At 30.5% G+C, this 22,569-nt stretch overlaps 1 protein-coding gene across 3 annotated transcripts in view; it reads left to right on the top strand.

The window, feature by feature from the left end:
* The first annotated feature begins 3,744 nt into the window (after nt 1-3,744).
* The window catches only part of LOC144837024 (glycosaminoglycan xylosylkinase-like), a 58,567-nt gene continuing 39,742 nt past the window's right edge, over nt 3,745-22,569 (top strand). For 2 of the 3 annotated variants that reach the window (XM_078692003.1, XM_078692000.1), the window contains exons 1-4: nt 3,745-3,851; nt 4,889-5,578; nt 7,895-7,981; nt 22,375-22,484. In XM_078692003.1, coding sequence (XP_078548129.1) covers nt 4,944-5,578; nt 7,895-7,981; nt 22,375-22,484 — 832 coding nt within the window. In that variant the 5' untranslated portion in view covers nt 3,745-3,851; nt 4,889-4,943. Of the gene's footprint in view, nt 3,852-3,881; nt 3,980-4,888; nt 5,579-7,894; nt 7,982-22,374; nt 22,485-22,569 lie in introns of those variants that run through there. The other variant, XM_078692002.1, reaches the window with a different exon arrangement.

Below are 22,569 nucleotides of genomic sequence, written 5' to 3'. Positions count from 1 at the left end.
TTTCAGAAAATTTTACTTTTAAATTTTCTGCATTTTAAAATTTTAAAGTACATTTTTATTTTATTTTTCTTAAAAGTTTCCGTTGAATGAAATTATACTTTCAAAGGCTTTGTGTTGTGTATCATCGATATTTTATTCTCAAAATTCCACTTTACAACGGGAAATGATAAACATTAACCATTCTGTCTATTTGTAAGACTTCAATAAATGCTAGTTTCAGACATGATGGTTGTGATTGACATTCTGTATCCATTATGTTATATTAACTATAAAAAAAAATCTAACGCTCAGAAATCATAGGCAAGTATTTGCAGACAGCGACAGAGGGCGCATTGTTTATTACTTCTGCCCACATTAAAGATACAAATAACTCGAGATTTTAATTAGGTTTTGTGACCTCACCAATATATCGATTTTCATTAAAAAAAAAAAACAGTAGGCATGATCTGTTGGTATATAGATATTTGTGGAAGTTATCGTGCTACACATTCTTGAACAACATACAAACCAAGTTAATGTGTTACACGGTATCCTTGATTTATTTACCAAGCTGCCTTTAATTGTTGTGATAGAAGCTTCTGGCCTAATGTCAGAAAAAGAAAGTCCACGTAATATTAATTTTATTCCATTCATTACACTTATTATAATACTGTAGCCCTTTAAATTAACACCAGCCATGGTTCTTTTTATAATTATTCTCAATAATATAAGTAAAATCTTTTCTCTTACGAAAATGAATAACTTTATTTAAACTGCAAAATGTCCTATCTACCTTAATTTGTCTTTTATTTTTGGGGAGATAATACCGTACATCTTTAAAGTACTACATTATTTCATACATATACCATGTTGTATAATACAATACAAACGTTTTTGTCGTGATAGAAATTAAAAATTCAGTAAACGTTTCCTTTAGTTTTTCCTCAATTTAGAGTGTCTTAAAAGCTTAGATATAAATGTTTTCCAACAACCTTTACATAATATTTATAAAACTCAGAACCTGAAGTGTAAATGTAAGCAAAAATAAATTTCTATGACGTAATATCTAAGCTTGTGTACCAGTGTTTTGAATTGTTATTCAAGTGAAGATGCATTAAGTTATTATCGATATAAGAGGGTGACTGTGACAATTCTAGTTAACGTTAAACGACGTGTAAACTCAAAACCGCACAGCACAGGTTCACGTCACTCAAGCCTTTCTTAGTCTATGGATGTATTAAAACTGAAGGTTCAAAGGTCACTTGCATCTTGTGAAAGGAGATTATCTGGAAATTTGACGAGAAATATTAATAATTTGGATGACTATAGTTTAAAAAACAATTAAATAACTGTTACTAACAGTATAAATGCCAATGATTATGAGTTTATCATAGAAATGTGCGCTATTCAAAGTCTTGATGTCATTGTATTTTATTTATTCATTTACTATTTATTTCATATTAGAAATATGCGTGCATAAAAATACCTGTGACAAGCAGTACAGTATTGTTATTCAAGCGGGCACAATGCAGAGATATTATATTATAGCTGTAATAAAACTGGTTAGGATTATACTATGCGGATTAAAACAATAAAATACAAGTTATCTTCAACGTCTGAAAAAAAAAAAAGAATCAAACGCGACTGTTGCCGTGCTAGTATCGAATACAAATTAACTGAAACAACTTACCTTTTTTCAGAATTTTAAGGACAATATTTTTAATACAAAATGGATACAATTAGAAACATTTATAAATCAAATATGAAATTGTTAGAATATTAGAATATTTTATATGAACCTTTATTTAATTTATAAGGAGATGGATATCTATGTTGTTTTTGTTTGATTTTAATTTTATTATGTTTTACTTTGTAATGTCTTATATGATGAAATAAAAAAAAACTAAAAAAAAAACTTAGCAGTTAAAATTCAACACAAGTCTTAAAACAAAACAATACTAAATAAATACAGTCATTTTTATCAAGATTGTCCAAATCAATTATAGTTGAGCCACTCTTTTTAAACACCCCTATTTAGCAGTCACCCATATTCCATGTATTTTTATACTTTTATAAATGTTGCCACTTTTTATTGTATATTATTATATATATTATTTTCATAACTTTTAAATATTGTCTGTACTTTGTTTTTATTGTTTTAAACATGATGATTTTCTGATTTTTATTTTTGTATAAATTAGACCAATAAAAGATTAATTGAATTGAATGAATTAACGAGGATAAATATAATGTGTGTTAACGCTACAGCCCCTAGACACCCCTATCAATGGAAAACGTTGTTGGTCTCAAAGGATTTCCATATACAGTAGATGTATATCCGTTTGTAAAATTTAAATAAAACTTAGCAATTGTTAATCAAATATCTTGATATTCAGTAACATGTTATGTGTTATTATAAAGAATATAAATAATATTAATTAGGTAATTATTACTGAATTTTAAACACCTGTTCTTTTCGTATTTTTATGGCTATTATTTTCATTATTATGATAATACATACCATAATAAACATATATAAATAAACGTGTTTTGGAATTTATTTGTAGTTAAATTCACAGCTTAAACTCATTTTTAATCATTCACTATTTTGTTGGCGATTAAAACGTACCGACGAATCTGTCCATTAACAGTGGCATATTTAGGTAAGTAGTATACACGTTGAATATTTTATTTAGAGTGAAATACACTCTTCCCTGATTAAACGCGTCAACTCTTATCTACATTTCGTAAGCATTATTAAACGTTTAATATTTTTGTTGAAGAGTTAAACGTACCGAATATATCATGCAGGCTCCATAACAAAATGATGGAGATCATGATATGATCTGATACCAGTGTGTGCGTGTATGTGTTTACCTTTTTTATTTCAACTTGTTTTTTCTAATGTGATGCAATTGCTTTTGTGACTATGTACGTACGTATCCGAAATAAAAGTAAAATGAATGAAAAGGCGTTATAATCTGTTTTTGTAGTTCTGTACTGTGTTCAATTTGTACGGTGCGTGGTTCAATGTGTACGGTGCGTGTTCAATGTGTACGTGTTCAATCTGTTACGTGTTCAATCTGTACGTGTTCAATCTGTACGTGTTCAATCTGTACGTGTTCACTCTATACGTGTACCTACTGTTTTGTAGAACGTTTAATAATTTGTTGCAGAGTTAATAAACGCGTTAAATCTGTATCTGCAGTTCGTTAATCCATTTTAGTCTATATTGTATGTATAATATATTGTTTTATTACTGTATTTTTCTATTTAAATATTAATTTGTTCCCGAATGTCCAGATGGGAGTGCCACCACTTCTATATTAGGAATTATCACTCTTTAATAATAGTTTTACCGTTTAGCTCATAGCAGGTACAGATGCCGGTAATTTAGAGATAGCATATCGTTGTGGTGGTTGCCATACGAAAATTCCACAGATTTATACGAAAAGTCAAATTAAACGCATGAAGTTCAAGTTACACCCAGTTGTCATTTTAAGTCAAAAGGAGGCCTAAGAGCCTAATCTAATGTGAATTTGTGCGTGGTTTTTTTTAACAAAAAAAAAAAACAAAATAAAAAACAAACAAACGGTACTGTAGTTTGTCCATGATTAGACTATAAAATTATTATTATTGTAAGCCCAACTTTGGCCAATGAGAAAAAAGATTCTAAATTTATTCATTGGGTGAAAACTTTCACCGAGTTGACCCCGGAAGTAAACAGTGACGTAAAAAATAATTATACGCGCTGCTGGCTGCTGCTGAACTTGAAATGTCAAAAGTGATAATTTGTACGTGGCCGGCTCAGAACGAAGAGCAAACTTCAATATTTATCTTTTAATGCAATTATTATTCAGTTTTATATAGCAGTAAGCATGTCCTTTAGCATGTCTGGTTTTTAAAATGTCAATTAATAGTTCATAACTGCGGAATGTATTGAATTATTCCTCTTAATAAGCTAGGCCTAACTGTTTTCAGTGTTTACTGTATTCATGGCGTGAGTTGGCAGGCGAAACTGGATGGGAGCCTGTGTGTTCCATTAGGTTGTCGTGTATCTACCTTCATTTATGAGGGCCTAGCGCAGAGAAATTACGCTGCAATATGTTTGTTTGACTGAGTTGAGATATTAATGCAAAGAAGCTGTTCATTTGATTGTTGCACAATGCATTTAATTATATATAATTATAATATAGGCCTAGTAGGCCTAGAGATTAGATAGGCCTAGGGCCTATTTTAATTTTTATAGGCCAAGAAGCTGTTCATTTGATTGTTGCACACACAATGCATTTAATTATATAGCCTAGGCCCAAGAAGCCAAACCAATATTTTATTTATAATAGCTTGATTTCACAAAAGGATCGTTATTGCACAATGCCATGCTGAGAAGGGTTCTGGAGAAAACGCCATGACGCGCATGTACAAACAACAAATCACATAGGTCTATGTACACGTTATTTTTTATGATGCTTACTCCCAAATCCTTCCCACTATGACTGTGTCAAGCACGCTATTTGTTACAAACATTATCCCCTGCCCTGTGTGTATTTTAATAATACGCAAAGTGACAAGATTTTTATATTGTTATGTCCAGACATATAATTATTAAATTAAAACATTCAAGGGGCCTAAATGAAAACGCTTCCATGTTTATAATGCCACATGATTCACTGTGCTTTTGGAGGTGTGATCTCTTGAAGCCCAGCCTACAGAGCCGATTTGCCGAAGAGGACAACATTTTTTGTCATCAAAATGGCTCCCTAAGCGTAGCACGCATACTGTAGCTATCTGGTGATACTGTAAAGCAGTACATCTTTCAACTCATGAAATATTCTCACCATCCAACTCATAAACATTAATTATTTGTCATAATAACACTGCAAAGTATTTCTGCTTTTATTCTTTACAGATGTTGAGTGAATTCCGAATGTTTTAAAAGAGGATTTGTTTTGAAGACAATTGAAATGCGTCTAAAGAAGAAAAAGTTAGTTTTATGGACAGTGACTTTGATAATAACATGGTTTCTTGTCATTGTTGTTATTTTCCCATCAAGCAACATGAACTCATCTTCCAATACGTCACCGAAAAACACTGTTTGGAACATTCTAAAATTAGTTGCAAGTAAACGGACGTTAAATATAGGAAAGTCAAATTCAGCTAGTAAGGGAAGTAGAATTATTCCAGAAGCCGAAGGTGTTTATAAACGAAGAGTAGACGAAATCTTCTTGAATGCAAACTCGAAAGAACGAAAGCAAACAAAATCTAGTCCCGGATTAAATAGCCATAATGATAGTATTCAAAGTCAACCAAAGACTTTCAAACAGCCGATGCGTACTGAGAGACAAAAACACATTCTTGAAGATGATTTGTCTATGAAAAAGTTAGTGGGTAATTCAGATTTAAAAAAGATTTGGGATATTGCTACTAAATGGGTATCGAGCAGACATATAATACCAGAAAATGCACCTGAATTAGGAGATGTCTTGCACGCCATGGCAACAAGACCAATAACAAAAGCAGATGTAGGTTACAAAGGAACTCAACTGAAGGTCACCTTGTATCTGGCTGGAGGTCAAGTTGTGGTATTCAAGCCTAAAAGGTAACTTGATCTAAACAAGTATGATGAATGTGTTACTGTCCATTTGAATCAAATCAAAATTAACAAAAAGCTTTCGATTGAGAATATTTATTTAAATTTTAAAGATCATGATCAAAAAGAGATGAAGATCAATAAACGATAATAAAGATAATCTATAATGACCGGGCGGTTAAGATAGTGGGCCCTAATTACGTAGCCAAGGTTCGAGGCCTACTTTCTCCATGGTTCTGGTGGTATTGTAGATAATACCAATGAACTGTAGGTCCAGACCAGTCTTTGACTGAAAAAAATGAGCATAATATAATACAGTAGTAGAACTCCTATTAAGAGGATGAGTTTCCCAATAAAGTGTCCCTTAATAGGGGTGTCTCAAAGGAGGTGGTTCAACTGTATTAATAATAAACAACAATCATCTGTAAAACATAGCTTACTGCTAGAGGGAGTGGACTCAAATGTTATTGCAGTTAGATAAGTGATTTTTTATGGAAGAGGGAACCAATAATGTGGCGGCTGTGATATAGGTAGTGACAATTTATTTAGCTCAGCAGTGTAATAAAAGTGGAATACAGATTATAAAGTCTGCTGCTTTTGTCACCTATGATTTTACATAGAGTAACATTAGACTGAAAGAGTACTTAGCCCTAAATTGAAACTGTAATTCTATGATGACATTTGGTATAAATGATGTTGACGTTTAAACAAGATTAATAAGGTCAAATACAGAAATAAAACTGTGAACATGATGTAAATTCTAATTAACCTAATTCTGTCCCATTAAAATTTACTTTCAGATGCAGTGCTACTAGATAAGGGTCAATATTTAAACCATAAATGTATTACTATTATTACATTGTAATTAAAATTGTTTATTTTTAGACTAAGAAATTAACCTCTAGAACTTGATTGCCTCAAGCCTCAATTGTTCTACTTGAAATCAGACCAGTTCAATTTAGGAAAACAAAACACATTTAAATGTTAGCTCGCTCATGTTAGGCCAAGACACAGAATGTTGAAATGTTTTGCATATTGTACTATTGTAAGAAGGATGAAGCAATGGAAGAAAAATTGAAATTCAAGCTTTAAATTAACATAAAAGTTGTTGCACTGCAGATATAACTGTAATAACTGTTAGTTTTTAAAGATGTATTGTCTTCAAAAAACATGAAAAATGAAGATAAATAAAATCAAACTTTTAAATAGGCCATTTTGCAGTTTTAATAAAGTTATTCACTTCTGTAAAAAAGAACAAAAAAAAGAGCAAAGAAAATTTTAATTTTTAAACCAAAACCATTTTTTCGATTCAGTTTTTGTTCAAGTCGAATAACTATTATATTATGTGACATTAAAATGGCATATTCCAAAACAAAAATTGAAAAAAAAAAGTTTGGGGGAAAAATATATGTTTAACCATAGATAATGAATAATCACATGTACATGATGAATCATTACCTTAACACCAAGCGGCCAATCACAATGCAACAATTTGTCCTTGAAGTCAAAGATTGAAAATGATTCCATTTATTGAATAATATCTGATTTGAATGAGATAATTATCGGTTAGTTTTTCTCAAGTGGGAATCTGTCCCCATTTCCACAGGAACTTTATTGATTAATTATCAGTTAACTTTTATCGCTCAACGCTTAATTATTGGTTAATTTTTGGCTGCAGAAACCCAACAAAAAGGCATCTGATTTTTAAAAAATTCATGTTATGGTTTTAGAATAATTTTATTACATTTTGTGAATGTTAGAATACAAATAAAATAAAAACACTTTTAATTTTTAAACCAAAACCATTTTTTCGATTCAGTTTTTGTTCAAGTCGAATAACTATTATGTGACATTAAAATGGCATATTCCAAAACAAAAATTTTAAAAAAAAAGTTTGGGGGAAAAATATATGTTTAACCATAGATAATGAATAATCACATGTACATGATGAATCATTACCTTAACACCAAGCGGCCAATCACAATGCAACAATTTGTCCTTGAAGTCAAAGATTGAAAATGATTGCATTTATTGAATAATATCTGATTTGAATGAGATAATTATCGGTTAGTTTTTCTCAAGTGGGAATCGGTCCCCATTTCCACAGGAACTTTATTGATTAATTATCAGTTAACTTTTATCGCTCAACGCTTAATTATTGGTTAATTTTTGGCTGCAGAAACCCAACAAAAAGGCATCTGATTTTAAAAAAATTCATGTTATGGTTTTAGAATAATTTTATGAATGTTAGAATACAAATAAAATAAAAACACTTAAAGAAAAAAAGTTTTCCTTTAACCAAAACAAATTGAATATTGTTTCCAGATTTTCTCGAGACCATGTTATTGAAGGGTCACCTGTGGCTGGTTATGATAGACATAATGGTGAGATTGCAGCATTTCACTTAGACAGGTAAGTCTGGATACGGATGAATGATCAGATCTTAAGCCTTGTTCGCACTGGACTGGTAAATTTAACCAAGGTATTCTTTACCCAAAGACAGTCAATTTGACCATTGTTCGCACTTGGTGTAATTTCATGCAGTAAGTTTTACTATGGTTTTACCAAAATTGAACTGTTAGTGTGATGTTAAAAAAATAGGATGGACTTGAGACGTATGTTCGGATTGGAATTTTTAGCTGGCGTGGTTACTTTAATACCGAAACTGGGTAAGCAGTTGTCGGTAAATGTAACCATTGGACTTGGTTAATTTAAGTTGGGGGAATTATTGATATTTTACAAAATGCGTAAGGAGATTATAAATTGATGTCTTACATGTTAAGTGGACAAAAATCAAAAACGCTATTTGCCAACAGGCAACGCACAAGCCCCGCCCACTTTGTAAATAAATCGAAAAAGAGTTTACGAAACTATTTAGTTACGTGCGTCAAGAACGTTATTTCTGAAAAATAACGTCAATGAAAAACGTTAACCAAAACAGACAATTAACGTTAAACTGATAGACAATTTTTGGTATTTTTTGCTTTACTTTACATTTTTTTCCCAGTTTTTGGTCAAAGTGAATAACTGTTATGTGACATTAAAATGGCATACTATTCAACAACAAATAAAATAAAATTGTTATTAGGGGACAATAAACAGTATCTTTAAATTTCTGAAAAATTATTAAGAAAACAAATGGTAAATGTTTTTAATTAAGCCTAACGATAATAATTGTTCATCGCCATCTTATTTATCACCCTAATCATGTGTTCTACACTTCCCGTCAAAGTGATAAAGAACAAGTACGTAGCACAATTGTTGACTGAACCTACGCTGTTATGCAAATGAGTAGAATGTTGATCATCTATATACGTTTACATGCTCCTGCGAAAGCTTCCTATTGAATTAGAGACTTACTGTAATTTACCAAACCAATAGCACAATCTGTTCTCATTGTTCAAACATTTGGAATATTTTTTTTTCTACAAAATTTGAATAATTTCTGTATATTTGACTTTGAATTGCATCCAATGTGTTTATTACAATTTATATTTTATTCATTTTGCATGTTTGCTTGTAGGCTGCTGCTGATGAATTTAATCAGTAAGAAAATTGTACATTTCGTTTTGAATAGAAAACATTAGAAGTGCTTCACAACAATAGAGTGCTCGAGGGAATAGTAATATAAATTTACCAAATCAATAATAATTATGTTTTTAATATTATAACATTTTATATGGTAATTAAGACAATCTCATAAAACTGTTTCTACATTGTAAATTGCATCATGATTGTCTTTTTACAAAGCTTTAAAAATGAAAATAAAACACCCTAATATTAGGCATTCCTTCCTCTCAAAATCTAATCTACCATAGTATTGTTAAGTGCAACCAAATTTGGCTTGCGTTTTTATGCCAGGGATAATACAGTATTATTAGCTTTACATTTTACATTGTACAACATTATACTGTATATAAGCTTTATTGAAATTAGCGCCGCCAAACAGTTTATTATGATTTTATACCCAACTGTTCAGTCTATTTCGTGCCTAGCTTACCTGGATAAACCGAAAATAGCCCATGCTCTCCAGAGGGATGGCTAAGATACGAAAGTAAAAAGTTCCTAGAACACTCCTGTACCATAATGGACTAGTCCGCAACCTTCAAAACTTAAGTTGATTTTTATAAATTAGTTTTAGAAATTAATTCTTTCTCTTTAATTTTGGTAAGTAGAATAATGTAATTTATTTATTCATTGCTGCAATGAACGAACAATGTACTTTGTCGGTATTATGTGAATTTTATACTAGGCCTACAATCTACTAATCTCACTATTAAATATATATTAACCCAGATGTTATGAACATTTGAATGATTCTCAAAAGGTAGGGGAAGATTGTGAGCATTGATAAACATATTTATTAATAAAATATACCTATATCATTATATTAATTGAAAAGTCTTCAGTTAATGTGAAGTTAATGACAGATTTCTCAAAATAGACTAAATACTGTAGCTTTTTTAGGTGGTTGCCTTCATCTTCCATATTTTCAATATTGATTATTAAAAATTTTAATCAATAACAACCTCTGACAATACATTATTGTATCAGGATGATTATTACTGGCCAGCCAACAAGATCAGATCACTTTCAGCCTTTAGGGCTGTGTCTTCACACTATGCAAACCTGGTTACAACTTGTTACAAGTTGTTAAATGCACTTTTTGCAGTGTGAAAAGGGTATAAGTCTAAGACGCAGAAGCTAAAGCATGGTTCCACTAAGAATAAACAGCTTTTAAAAATTATTTTACCAAACATTTTGAAACAATCTTTAAAGCTCTGTCTACACTATCATCAAACTAGTTTGACAAAAAAAGTGTGATGTGCCCAAATATGGTAGTGATAATATAATATCATCATCTCCATATATGGGCACATCACATTTTGTCACATAAAGTTTGATAGTGTAGACAGAGCTTTACATTATTCCATACTGTAGGTTCCTCAGCCTATAATAAATGTGCAAGTCTCATACAATAGTGTATACATAAATAAAACTATGCTAGCATTCTTTATTTAAACTTAATTGCAGAGATTTCAATATCTCAATTGTTGTCATTTGCATTTACTGTAATTAAACAAAAACTTATTCTAAAAATTCACTGTTTGTAAGATATTACTAGAATCTTTCTACTTACCGTCAGTATGGTTGTTGTGATTGATTTCTATTAAATGTATGTCCCCTTTGAACAAACTCGCATCACAAGCAGATATCTGTGCAATATCTTCTTGCGGCATACATACTATTTCTCACCCTGTGGCTGATAAATGGAGTGTGCATAGTTAAAAAAAAAGAATAAAACCAAATCAATATCCATCTTCAAGTCCCATCTATTAACAATTCATGCGTTACGACCATGTAACATGATGGCCGGTTATTCAATTCCCGGCAGGTGGAACTGGCCGATAAAGGTGTATCTGGACACTTAAAACTGGACACTTGACCCTCAACTCCTCCATTATCTGGCTATCGGTCTCTAAGCCTACATCAATAGATCTGAAATCTAAAGGCGTTATCATTAGCACAATTGTATAGTCTTTCAGTATGAAATTTAGCACTTAGTGCAATAGAATTATGTCCTTGGGAATGTTTAGTGTTTTGCTGTTTCATGCTTTAAACCCTATTTAAGTGAAATTATACAATATTAATGAAGTTAATTATATGATGTCTTGGTATTGTAATTAATAGAGTTTTTACTGTGTTATTGTGTTGGATGACCGAGAATTAGTAGTAGCTAAAAGATTAGATAGTGTACTACTACAGTACTACACCTGGTATCTTTGTAAAGTAGTACTGTAGTCTAACTATAGTAATTCACACTTTCAACAGCTATTTGCGTATCTTTCTTTCGTTAAAATGTTAAATGTTAAAAATGTTAAATGTATTATTACTGGTCCTCAAGTTTAACTGGAAACTGAGGAAATTCGGATTAGGCCCTCCACGGACCCACGGCAGCCAGCAGTGCAGCGCCTACCAGATCAGCACACCGGGAGATATGATATGATTTATCTTGTATTACTGTACTTTATTCAAACCGTTAATAGTTTTTAAACAGGAGTGAAACATGAAAGCTATTACTTAATTTCAATCATATTCTGTTAGTGTTATATTGATCCAAATTTTATTTAGAATCTGTTTTCCATTGAATTAATATCTAGAGTACATGTCTAGATTTTAAAGCCTGGAGCCTTTACACACTTATTAGGTTTGCTTGCACACCTTTTTTTTTTCGGGTAGGATCGTTAATGTCATGATAATTTTGAGATGAGTGATTGGAATAGGAAATTTCTAAATTATATGAACTTGTATTGAATTTAAACTGTATTTTCTGTATATAAACATTTTTATTAAATTCTATAGTGTTTTTCCTTTAAAACCATATTTGTATAGCATAAGGCAGTGTATATTATTTATTGGTTTAAAATAACACAGTACACATATTTCTCATACATCTTATTCGTAAACGAAGATTCACCGGACAAAAATCATTTGCGAGTTTGTTGGTGGCGCTCTTTTTATCTGGTTAGTGAATTATGCGATGTCAAAGTTTACCTAGAGTCTGATCTGCCTGATAATACAGTTTTAGTCTAACTTCATTTTGATTGGCAATTACCCGCACTTGATAAAATCACTCCCCCAATGGACCAAAATAATAACAAACATCTCTTACTGTTTCAACAAACTTAACTACATTTTGTAATGCAGATTAAAAATGTAAACGATTTGCCTGTTAAGTCAACAATGCTTGCATTTGAAGTAAATTTGACTTGACAGTGATATATTGCTTCAACAAATTGAACATGATTGTTAATAATAACAGTGATTAGACTTAATGTTTCCAATCTAATCAGGTGTGTAATGATATAAACCTTATAGCTAGTTTTTCGTCAGATTTTAGCAATATTATTATTAAAAGTTTAAAAAAAAATGTATGTACAGTCACTTCATGTGATATTATATCTCTTTAATATACCGATTCCTTAGTAGTTATACTGTAGTTACTATTCCATTGTTTAATGTTATTAACCTAAACCTAATTTGTCATTAGCATCATGTATAATTTATGTAGGCTTGGTTATACTAGGCTAGGTTAGAGTTTTTTTTAATATTTAAAAACATCTATTTTAATATACAAAATCAAGGATTGATTTATATTTTTTTAATGTATTAATAAACTGCAGGTTTGAAGATCACATGCCATATGTTATACTTAATAATTATTCTTGGTTATCTGCGGTTCAGATTTCATTCTAGCCCACCAGGCACTTTTAAAGAAAGTCAACTGACTTGCCCAGGGCGTTTTTACATGTAAGCAACAGTGAAAGTGCAAGCCAATTTAAATGCGAACATGAGAGTGTTAGAATCATGAAGCTTTTAAACTATATACACAACACACTAGAAAACTGGTCTATTTGAAAGCTTTTGATGTCAGCTTTTTATTACCTCATAGCAAATCCACTGTGTATAATTTTTTAAAGAGCTCATTCAGATTATCTTTAAATGAAGTTCATACATTGCTTAAAATGTGCGGAAGGTTGCCACATCTCTGCAATAAACACATGCACACTTCAGGGACCTATTTTTATTCTTAAGCTCTGTCTACACTATCAAACTAGTTTGACAAAAAAAAGTGTGATGTGCCCAAATATGGAAATGATATGCACAAATATGGTAGTGCTATGTCCATATATGGGTACATCACATTTTTTTGTCACATAAAGTTTCATAGTGTAGACAGAGCTTTAGATGTCTTTGATATTAACAACAACACTCCCATTTTTTTGTACATGGATAGTTTTTTTTTTGGCGAGGTTTTAATACTTCAAATTAGATTGTACCATAGTTGGCCTACTGTACAGTATATCTCATGTTTTGTTTTCACTATTATTCACTTTTTTTCACTATTTTATCGTATCCAAATTATTTACAACAATATTAAGAATAAAAATATCTAAAATACAAAAATCAATACTGATGCTGTTTATCTTGCTAACAAACAATAAATTCTGAAGCGATCCTGTTGCTTTATACTAGATTGCACATTCATTTATGAATTTTGTGTGATCTTTGATCTTTGATTTCTTTTATTATCATTTGCTTGATTTTTTTTTTTGTGATGCACTGTAATCAATGCATGAAACTCTCCTGATTACCTTTTAATGTGCTTTTGCTGGAAATGTAGATGAGACCATAAATGATAGTCAAAATATCGAATGTTAAAGGAGAAGTTTTATCTAGTGGAAACAATGTATGCCCTTTAAGGCCAAATTACACAGACGAGCGGTAATGGTAAGCCGAAAACCGTGTGGCTTGTCCCATTTACACAGCGCACAGAATTCGCAAGCGGTGTGATGGAAAGTAGGCGCTTGTAAGCAGTTTCTATCCTGAGCAGATTTCTGCTCAACTACCCATTCGCACCGCTTTCGGTGTAAAATGGTCATAAGAAATAACATAGATTCAATTTTTGCGTTTTTCGCTCACCTTTACCACTTACCGTTACCACTCGTCTATGTTAAATTGGCCTTTAAGCCTGCTTCCTAAAGAATGAAAACATTGTGCGACCAATCAGAGTTTAAAACATGAGTTGCCACATGTTCATGAACGCAAATGCAAAAAAGTATGAAGACATGAAACATAAGATCGCAATGAGAATCGTAGCTATTCGCTCTTGTAGTGGAAAATGATATAAAAAAAACATTCATTCATTAAATCATAACAGTGGTTGTATTGAAATAATTATGAAGACTTACTATAGGACATTAAATTGTTTAAAGGTCTTTTGCCAAAAAAGTGTGTCAAATTTGAAAAAAAATAAGTAAAAGTTCAAAGTTGTATGTTGCTCATATACTACCACTTTGGTGGTAAAAATGACACAACAACTTTGTGATTCACTCATTATTATGGCTCTTCTAAATGTTAATAATGACTTGAAGGAAGTGGTACAGTATTTTCAAGGATCAAAACATTAATGTTCTTTTCCGATGATATCAAAGGTGTTTTTAACCATAGGCTGGGGAAAAACAACCATGAATACGTAAACATTTTCGAAATTGAATAGATTTTCACACGTCTCTCTTGAAATTTATTTTGTTAATTAACCTACAAACCGAGATATACAGTAATCTAGAGTAAATTATTTCTGTTCCTAGTTCTTTCAAGTTGGTTTTTGTTTTTATGTTAGGCCACCAGTCAGTGTTTTATTTTACAGGCTTGTATGTAATACATACAATGACGTAGGTTGTCATACCGTTGTTATAGAGTACTACTAGAGATAAATTAAAAATACTGTTTGTTGTTTAAATTGCTTTCTGAATTTTTGATTAAAATTCATCTATGCTTGGGGCTTAAATAAGACAAAAACAATCCTGTTTTCAGTTCAATAAATACTTGGCGACTGTCTTATTGAATTCATTCGACTCTTAGTGCATAATATGAGATATTTAATGGTATTATTCTACATCTTTACTCATCAATTATTAAATACATAAAATAATTCTTCCTGGAGGCCAGTCAAGTCTAGTACTTGACTGGCCTACTCTAGGACTTGATATTATTGTATTTATTCCACTTTTTATGCATAAACCGGATTATTAAATATTTTGGAGAATATTTAATATGTAAAATAGTTGTATACAGACAACTCCACTTGTAAATGTACAAGACATTTTCTGCACCTCACAAAATTCCCCCTTAATGTGGAGGGGTTGGCCTTAGAGTTAAAACATATATTGTTTCTTATTTAAATTCATGTAAAAGTGTCCCACATTAATGTCCCAAGGAATACTAGGATGTAACACAAGGACATGCACAATGCCACTGACCAGTAATTTGACCAATGACAAGGGATTGATTATTCAAACTTTCGCTTTTTATTTGTTGCGCTTACATTGCATTGCGTTCTAGTGGGAACCAAGCTTTAGAGGTTTCTGTGTCTGAAAAGTATTTTGATTTGTTAATAATTAATGTTTAATTCATCCTATAACATTCTGTTGGGATTATTTGTTTTTGATTTATGAGCAAACAATTACTGTCCTACAATCTTTTTTTAGAACTAGGTCACGTTCATCTTGGGGATACTGGTCATGAGATCCATTTCACACAGCCGTTTTGTAGTTACGAATATGACTGGTGATATTCGTGAACACGAATACGCTTTACGAATATGAAATGGGGATCAGCTCAAAAGTTTCACAAATGTGTGACGTATCCGTTTTTGTTATCGTATTCGTAAGGTTGCGAAACCTCCCTAATGTCAAGTAGAAAAAGAATAGTAGAAATTAAAATTCGGCTTTGGAGCAGGCGATTACAAGATTTTTCCAAGCACTTCGATCTTGGGCAAGTGAGACTATTTGTTCAGCTTGTATGATGCCTTTATCGTACCCTAGAACACGTTGAACATAGGCTGAATAAGATGTTCGAGGACGTCCAAGCCTCCTTTTGCTATGAGTTGGTATATAGAGAGCGTATGTTCTTTCAGGTCCTCTGGCAGATGGAGAATGTGCCCAAGGAATCTTATTCTTAGTACCATGAATTGCATTTAAGACCCATTTATTTTTGTCAGTTTAGCTATTGGTTTCTATTCATGCCCGAGTTTCTATAATAGCATAGGATGGAAGGTAGTAAATATTTTAGTTGCATTTGAAAGAGGGAGACATGACAGATACTGTTGAACATGCATATCAGTCATAAATGCTAGACTACAATTGAGTTTTGATTGTTTAGTAATACAGTAGTAGCAGATAAATATTTTATTGATCCCATGACAACAATCACCAAATTTGTCATGTTTAACCACTAGTTTCTAACCTTAAATTCATGTCGCTGACCTACATATTTTCGCTTCATAATTTTTCAATATTTTTATAGTGACATAAGTAAATTATGGTGACACAATTGCATACGCCAGTACGTGAGCTTAACTTAATTACGATCTTGAATTTACCACAAATGTGAACTATGCACGTGTATTTGATTCGTAAATGACGCAAAGATGTGCCAATTATTTGAACTATTGTGATAATTAATCACGTTTTATTCTTCAGAATGAATTAGATTAGTGCGATTTTCAGTTTCATTGGAATCTTTTATGCAATTAGACTTTATAAATCTGTTTATAGACCCCTCATTTGGGACACCCATTTTCAGGCGACACCAAGCTTTTTTAGGGTAATCGTTATTGCAACAAAATAATGTAGTTTCTGCAGTAACTGCAGTAGAATAATTTTGGTAGATCCCAAATGATAAATTTCATACAGTACTGTATACAGTAAAAATATAATCAAACATCTAGGAAAGTGTGATAAAAACTTTTAACTCCATATGCTACATAGAATTAAATCTTGACTACTCTAAGTGTATCAACAAAACATTATCCAATTATAAAGAATTTTATTGTTAATTTTATAAAGCACTACATTTGCTCTATGTACAGTATGGTAGACTTAACATAAAAATGACACATTATATCTAACCCAAACATTTTTTCTCTTTTTTTCCTCTCCCTTTTTCACTTAAGCTCCGTCTACACGATCAAATTAGTTTGACAAAAAAAGTGTGATGTGCCCAAATATGGTAGTGATATGACATCATCGTGTCCATATATGGGCACATCACATTTTTTTGTCACAAAGTTTGATAGTGTAGATAGGGCCTTAGGATATGACGGCAAACAAGTCCCCTCTTGAATCTGCCTCTAATATCAATAAATTTCATAATAAACTTATTTTCCTCCAGGTGCTCACTAGCAATGTGTACTTTCCTCGATCATATGCGTTTATTTCTTTAATATCAAACTCAATATTAAAAAAATAATTAGGCCCTACACCTTCAATGACTTGCAGGTACAGTACAATGGGCTGCCAGAACGCAATGTTAAAAGTATAATCTGTATATTCCGCTACTGTAAATTTATATGATTGTGTACCATAGATTGATATAAATTTCAGATAGTTGTAGTAAAAAATACCAAGAAGTGAGTGAAATTATTCTTCTTTATACTGTAAACCTACTTAATTTATAGGTTCTCATAAACCTGCAGAGACAACTGTCAATCTAGTGACATTTTTTTCATTCATCTAGATTACATTTCTTAGTCAAAAATCATTTCACAGGTGTGGTTTAGTACGAAGATTTGTTACAACAGAAAAATGATAAAATATACATTACTAGTTTGTACATATGATCCTATGTCTTGTATTGTAGTACTGTATCTTCAAACCAAATGATAGACGATGAAACATTTTCTTTTGATACGTGATGTATGTCTATCTTGCTTTTTTTGATGAATTTTGATGGTTTTGTATTTATTTAGTAGTTGTACTCACAATTATACATTTTATAAGTTCAGTCCAGCAAAATAATGCGAATAATAATGAACATTTTTTGATTAATTTTTTTATGCCAAAAATATAATAAATTTTGTAATGTTGGATGCTTTCATTTCAGCAACAATATTTATACTTGTTTTTTTCTTTTTTTTAAATATCATTTTCTCTCTATTGTATTTTTACTTTTAATAATTAATAATAATTAAATTTTCTCCCCAAAATACCATTTTCCAGTCTTTTCAAGATGTATACAGTACTTTAGAATTGATATCTTCTCAACTTTCATGATTCAACCTGACAGACATTAAGCTCCTTTTTTATTAAACAGAGGGAAGAAAATGTAATGGTAATTTAAATACTGCCATGGAACATTCTTCAAAGATGTCAATGATGTAAAATTCTACTCAATAATAATCATGATGGTATGTCATTTAAATGCCATTTGCTAGAAACACACTCTCTGTTGCTGTTACCGTCGACAAATTATAGACTAAACTCAACATGATTTTTTTTCATTTGTACTGATTGTTAATAATGCTGAATATAACATTTATTATAGCATTTATTACTTTTTTTTTAATGAGAATGAGGCTATGAAGAATTATGAAAACTTGTAAATTTGAGGGATTTTCCACATGTTGTCATTAAAATGTTATAATAAATGCTACAATGTCATTTTTATGTTATTAACAACGCAAGATAAATGGAAAGGTTTTGAGAAAAATTCCAACAATTCTATTCCTAATTGATTAAAAATCGAATGTTATTTTTAATGTTCTCCTCCATTTATTATAAAATATAAATTTTCATAACATTTTCATACTGTAGGATTCTAAGTTTTCTGTTGAATATTTTATTTTTACACAACTTCAATTTTCGCGATCGTTTTTCCTCACAAAACATTAATAGCACACACAAAAAAGACATTGTTATTCAACCATTAAAGATAATGTATACATTTGTCATTAAAATAAAAAAACATTAAAATATTATAATAAATGCTACAATGTCATTTTGATGTTATTGACAACGCAAGATAAATGGAAAGATTTTGAGAAAAATTCCAAAAATTCTATTCCTAATTGATGAAAAATCGAATGTTATTTTGAATGTTCTCCTCAATTTATTTTAAAATAAAAATAGCAACATTTTCATACTAAACTATGGATTAAGTTTTCTATTGAATATTTTATTTTTACACAACTTAAATTTTCGCGATCATTTGTCCTCACAAAACATTAATAGCACACATAAAAGACATTGTTATTCAACCATTAAAGATAATGTATACATTTGTCATTAAAATATAAATGTTACAGGTCATATAAGAACAGGTGTAACTTAATATAAAAATGTATTACCATATACAATGGTAATTAATATTTAAAAAAAATCAATATCAAAGGTTTAATACATTATTTAATCTTCGTTGACAAAAATCATGTTTTCTTGATTTGTTAAAATGTTCTTTACAGTACTCTAGGTGGCAGCATACAATATTTGTTGAGCTTTCCTTTTTATGGAAACTTACAATACTGACATTCTTAATCTTAATAGTAAAACTGGCATGAAAAATATGAAATTGGAATGAAAAATTGTAAATTGCAACCTACTAAATATTCAGATAATTTTTAAATAGAAAGAAATAATATTAATATAAATATGCAGTTTTTAAAGTAAAAAAAGATAAAGAATCCAATTAAAAAATATAAAATACAATTCAAAGCAGCATAACACCTTCCCACCCTCTAAGTTTTAAGTAAAGACAATAACATCTAATGTAGAAAATGAAAGCATTTCTGCAATTGCCTACCTTTTTTGCCGAAAAATCATATGGGCAGATGGTATTAAAATAAATTTAAAAAAAAAACAACCAAAATATTCAAAAACTTTCAAAACTTCATGATCATGTTCTTCTACTATCGCGTTTAAGTCAGCCTTGAAAACTCATCTTTTTCTTTCAAATTGAGCTCTCTCATATACCGCGCCTTTGATCACTTACTGCTGGAATTGGTGCATTACAAATTTGTATTATTATTATTTATTATTATTAGAATATTGTAATTTTAAATCGTGAATTATTTGACCTTGTTTGTTATTCAAGTATATGGTATACTGTTTGTAAATTAATACTTAGAATACAAACTATATATTTCTTAAATAATCTATGTATGTTCTAAATTAGTTGCTGATTTTTCAACTTCCATCTTTGGCATGCTTATAATTTACAGATTTTCTAATTTTGTATCAATAATTTGTAAAAAGCTTTCTCAAAAGAAAGTTTATTAGCTTAAAAACAGCAAACGTTGAACTAAGGGACCATGTCAAAATTGATTCTTCTGCAATTATTACATTGAATTATATTAATTCAGTTTAACACAAATCTTTTTTGGGATTTTCTCTTTTATTTCCGGTGGCCGAATCATAAACTTTAACACAGTCATTAAAAGTCATGTTATTGCAGAATGTAGGTACTGCAATAACTGCAGTACAACAGTTTTGACGTGATCCCTTGCTTGAATTCCTGGTGGGGCTTAGAAATCTGTTTCTTTGATGTACTTTTTGATTGCAAAATAAAACAAAGATCATTCCAACGCCATTCAGTGTTGATCGATGCATTTCTATGCTAATATACTCATCTCAAGACGGTATTACTATATTAGACAAATGTGGTGTTATGTTGTAAAAGAAGAATTACTTTGAAATCTCAATGACGCGTATGAAAATGCTTTAGGGGCATAGCAGGTTTTGTGTCAGTTGAAATAATGTTCTGAATAGTTTTTTTAACCTCTCAAATTAAGAAAAGAAAATTTGCGCTTTTTGTGAGACTGTAATTTAATGTAGCTTTGTGATACATGCCTGTCTTAGTCCAGAGGCACGATTAGCGCTGCTGTGGTCATCAATTTTGAACGCCAAGCAGTCCACAGGTGATGATGATTCTGATGGCATCCTTGTCCAATCTATTCTTTATAATTCTTTTTTCTATGATGTTGATGGACATCATCATTTTCCCTGCACTGACCCGCGTATTATTTCTTTATCAAAACTTCTGTGACAAAAAAGCATGACCGAAAAATCACATTTTCTCACTGCCATCTGTAGCATCATTACCTATTATAAAACGAACTGGATTATTGTGCAAAATCTATTTTTTTATTTAAAATACTGTATGTTTTCTATTCTCTAAAATGCATTCTAAAATCTTGACATTAATAGTAAAAACCAGACATTTTTATCTTACAAAGTTATGTTTTTTTTCCACTAAAATCTATAAAAAAAAAAATCAAACATTCTAGGAAATAAATAATCTTATCAAATGCATCAAACATTCCTGGGCTCTGATTTACGGGCATTGATTCGCACAAATAAATTTTTCTAGTGACTTTTACTACTCTGCTGTAATCCCAAATTAATGCTGTAAGTAACCGATTTATTTTGGTTCAAGAATTGGGAATTTCCCGATTTATTTGACAAAGCTACTGTAGCCTCAAAGCATTGCAATTATTATATTACATAATATCGTACATTTTTCTTGGAGTTTACATATCTGTATCATTTACATAAAGATTTGATAACTCTTCTTTTTTTCTGTTACTTCTTCTTATCTCAACTTTTCCTTAATTTTTGTTTTTAAGTACTACAATCAGCTCTAAGAAAAAATTATAAAGGTATTAATTTAAGTTTGTTTCAGATAATGGCTAAGAATGAAATGTTTCTGTACAATAATTGGATTTATAAAATTTGCTTAGCAAAAAAAAAACTTAACTTGGTTCTAAAGTCAGTTTAAACAGAAGTGGTTATAGCTTCCACTTTTTAACTTTATACTTAACTTATTAAGCACTTTCTACCTTGTCTTAAGCAAAATAACTGGTACATGCCAATACCTGTACCTGAAAACATGATGCATAAAGCAGAATGAAGAACATTATTATTATTTAATGTATCTATCTACTTTAAAGTGTATGCATTGAACTAAAATATCTCATAAAGGGAATTTGTTTTATGTAATTCTGACACAGTTAATGGACAATGAGTATGCACATTACATTATATCATTAATCCTATATTATAAATATTATAAGGTAATATCTCATTTTTGTTGCTCATAAAATAAATTAGACAGATTTAAACTGATTAAGATTGAATTATTTATAGATTTAGATATTATGATTATGAGAATCTAATGTTTGTAAGAGGATGCAAGAGAATTAAATTTAATTTAAATTTCAATATGAATGGTTGTTTCATAACAGTCTAATGGTAATGTCTTGTCTATACACAATTTTTTTTTTTTTTAAAGATTAGTTAGAATCAATACAAAAGTTGTTTTTTTTTAATTCTAAAATCATATTTTCCTGCTCAATAGAAATAGCCCTGTGTAAAATTATAATGAACATAAAGAATCTTTTTTTTTCTTTTGTTTTTATCTATGTTAATATTATGCTTTACACATTTTAAACCTTTGTATCATTTCAGGATATTAGGATTCAGATTTGCTCCATTAGTTGTTGGTAGAATTGTCAATTTAACAAAAGAAATCATTCCTGTTGCTACTGATGAACTTATGAAGACATTTATATACAGAGGTATAACTAACACTGTACTAATAACACCTGTACTAATAACACCTGTACTACTAACACCTGTACTACTAATACCTGTACTAATAAC

This window comes from Antedon bifida, chromosome 3 (assembly GCF_963402885.1).
Source record: "Antedon bifida chromosome 3, ecAntBifi1.1, whole genome shotgun sequence".
Classification (NCBI taxonomy): Eukaryota; Metazoa; Echinodermata; class Crinoidea; order Comatulida; family Antedonidae; genus Antedon; species Antedon bifida.
The sequence above is the reverse complement of the archived record's forward strand: the minus strand, read 5'-3'. Positions and strand labels throughout refer to the sequence as shown.